The sequence below is a fragment of the Macadamia integrifolia genome, chromosome 5, assembly GCF_013358625.1.
Source record: "Macadamia integrifolia cultivar HAES 741 chromosome 5, SCU_Mint_v3, whole genome shotgun sequence".
Taxonomy (NCBI): Eukaryota; Viridiplantae; Streptophyta; class Magnoliopsida; order Proteales; family Proteaceae; genus Macadamia; species Macadamia integrifolia.
The window spans coordinates 24,256,365-24,259,344 of NC_056561.1; the positions used below are offsets into that span (position 1 = coordinate 24,256,365).

Sequence of the window (2,980 nt, forward strand, 5' to 3'; positions counted from 1 at the left end):
GGGTAGATTTTTGTCCAACAGAGAGGGAGAGTCGTAAGAGGAGAGAGGGAAAGAGAGAGAGTCGAAAGAGGAGAGAGGGAAAGACTTTTACATTTTATTTCAAATTTATGAACCAAACCGGTTTGTTGTGATACGGTTTGGTTCAAATACGGTTCTTCACTGATTCGGTTCAAATTGGTTTTATAAGTTGAATAATATCTGGACCGTCCATTTGGTATGTGACACGTGTCAATCACTGAGATGGGTATTTCACAGAATTGCACCGATGGGGAATTGCAGAGGATTTGGTGCATACTCGATTAAATTGAGGACTCAAGCTGTGTTCGGGTTGCATTTTTGGAATAAACTCTGGGTCTAGATTTGCATTCTGAAACCCGGTGTTTACCATTTTCTCGAATGCATCCTAGACCCAGAATCCATTCCGAAGAATGCATACCAAGCACAGCTAGAAAGTATGGGCATTTCTTTTCAGTTTAATTTCTTGGCTGGCACACTAGGTTGGACTCTTTTTAAGGGGTATGGTTCTATAATCAACCACCACAATGAATCATGAAACTTCCTTTTAACTATTCACATGTTCGAAACTTGGAAGCAACCTCTCCTGCAAAGCAGGGGTATAACTACGTACATTTGCTCCTCCCAGTCCCTGCAGTAACCAGAGCCTTGTGCACTAGGTTGCTCTTTGCTGTAGTACATCTCATCATGTTTGATCAATAATTGTTTTTTATCATTATTATTTTGTCATCTACAATGAAGCCAAAGTAGAGGAAAACTAGACATGTTGGGTGGAACTTTGAAGAACTGAAAGCACAATGTACTTTGTGTTTTCTATTACACCATGTGAAAACAGTTGGTAAACTCACTTTATCATGGATTAGCCTCATTACAAGTGTTTTGAAGCTTCAGTTTGCCTGGTTCATCCTAATTAAGTTAGCAACCTTCTTTGGTTGATCGATGAACAAATGCAAGATCACACAAGTATAGTGGACATAAAGAGGAACCCAGGTCAGTGTCTGATATAGGCTATGATCAGAGTCGAAGATTCAAGTCAAGCTTAAGTAGCTCTGGTGGCTGCTTGGGCAGTTGGGAATCCACATGAAAGCTTCCTGGCCACATCAAGTCAATTGCTTCTTCAAGCGTGAATGGTATCAATGCCATCCTGAAACCTGTGTTGGAATCATTGATCCATGCCCCCATTCTTGTTCCTTCCCTGCTTGGTTTGCGCACGAGTGAGTGGGGTCGAACGCCTAGTAGGGGCAAACCCATCATTGGCAACTCCCTCTGAGATTGTAACCTTCTTGCTGCCCCTCTTTCCCTCTTGTGTGCATTCTGATGACCACCCAATGCTTGGGAACTGAAGAACTTTCTCCTACAGAAGTTGCAGGAAAAGACCCTATTGGAAGAAGATTTTGATGGGGAGTTAGAGTCCCCTGTCATGAAGGACTCTTTTCTGCCAAGGCTCAAATTTAACCACTCCCCCAAGTTATCTTCAGCTATTGCTCCTTCACCATTGGCACCCTTTCTCTGTTCGACATTCTTGTCGCATGCCAATGCATCTGTTGCTTCTTCTTCTTCCCTCTGAGAGATCATTTTCAGCACTAGCCTGAAATTATAGAGGTCAGGGAAGTTGAAGAAACAGAGCCTCCCCAAAGATGGTGGTGGTGGCTGTTCTTAAAAAGGAGTAGATCAAATGGAGAATAAATGGAAAAGAAAGAGATGTCATAATGGATAGGAAGTGGCAGTGGATTTCTTTTTCCTTATTTAAAAGAAAGAAGAATGATCTCATTTCTATCTAGTAGCCCACCTATTGATTGTTTTGGTGTAATTGGTATTCCAGGGACAATGCTTATGTCATCTTTACTATCGCCCATGTCAAGGTCAGGATTCCTTCCTTCTCATCTTTTTCTTCTCTTTCGCTCTCAAATGGCACCAACTTTACATGGTTCTCTTTGGAGTAACTAATAATTCAAGGTTTTAATCCAGAAAGAATTCTATCAACAGTAAAATCATAATCTAGTAATTCATATTCACTACCTGCAAGTGAATGCTCTAACTGCCTTAAAATACAAGAGTGGCTACTAGACTAGCAGCTTAACTAACTCAGATCTCAAAAACAGTGTTTCTGAACATGACAAGCTTCTAGAGTGCGACCCCAAATCCAGATTACAGATGGCCCACCTGTTGGATTGGCCCATGCAATCTTGACAAGGATTTGGTGCAGAGCTAGAGTTATGAGTTGTGACAGCTGAAACATAAATTTTTAAGATAAATCTGCATGGGAAGTCCATGCATTATTAAGTTGATGTTGTGAAACTGTAATCAGCTTGCTGTGGGTTACTAAATCTATTTTTCCTGTTACAAAAAGAGTCTTTTGGGTGTTCAACAATCTGAGTGAATGATAAAGTTTTGTGTGTTTACCAATGTGTGAAGGGGGGTTTGGACCCATGGGTTGTTTAGATGGTTAGGACGAATTGGAGATTGTGTGGATAGGTGTACGGTCTCGGGTTTGATTCTCTCTCTGTGCATCTGCGATTTAAGTGGAAACCGTGGCGATGGATTACTGCGTTAATCTCCCAAAAATTAATCGAGATGTCCGTAAACTGATCCGAACATCTTGATAAAAAAAAAAAAGGGAGGGTTTGGAGATGCCATGTTTACTGTTACTCCAATGGTTTTCCTCTACATATTTTAGAGCTGGGGCTGGTGGGGGCCAGCCCGCCAGGGAACTACCAATAATGGTGATAAAAAGTAGGTAGAGAGGTGACGAGTTATTTTATGGGTCCTTTATTTTAATGCTTAATGAAAAACAAATAGTATCTGTGTGGATGTCTTCATGTGGGACTTCCTGGTCTTCCTGAAACAAGTAGTGGGCAATGTATAAATGTACGTTAGGAGAAGGGCATTGGGAACCACTTGTACTTATTCTCAGAATCAAATTGTTATAAAAAACTTGAGAAGAAGACAGGAGGTGCCCAATTCC

General features: G+C 41.1%; 1 protein-coding gene across 1 annotated transcript; it reads right to left on the reverse strand.

Moving 5' to 3' along the window:
* Positions 1 to 786: 786 nt before the first annotated feature.
* LOC122078238 (zinc finger protein 4-like) lies at positions 787 to 1,785 on the reverse strand. Its single transcript, XM_042644135.1, has one exon. The coding sequence runs from the start codon at positions 1,588 to 1,590 to the stop codon at positions 1,030 to 1,032; it is 561 nt and encodes a 186-aa protein (XP_042500069.1). The 5' UTR covers positions 1,591 to 1,785; the 3' UTR covers positions 787 to 1,029.
* Positions 1,786 to 2,980: the final 1,195 nt, after the last annotated feature.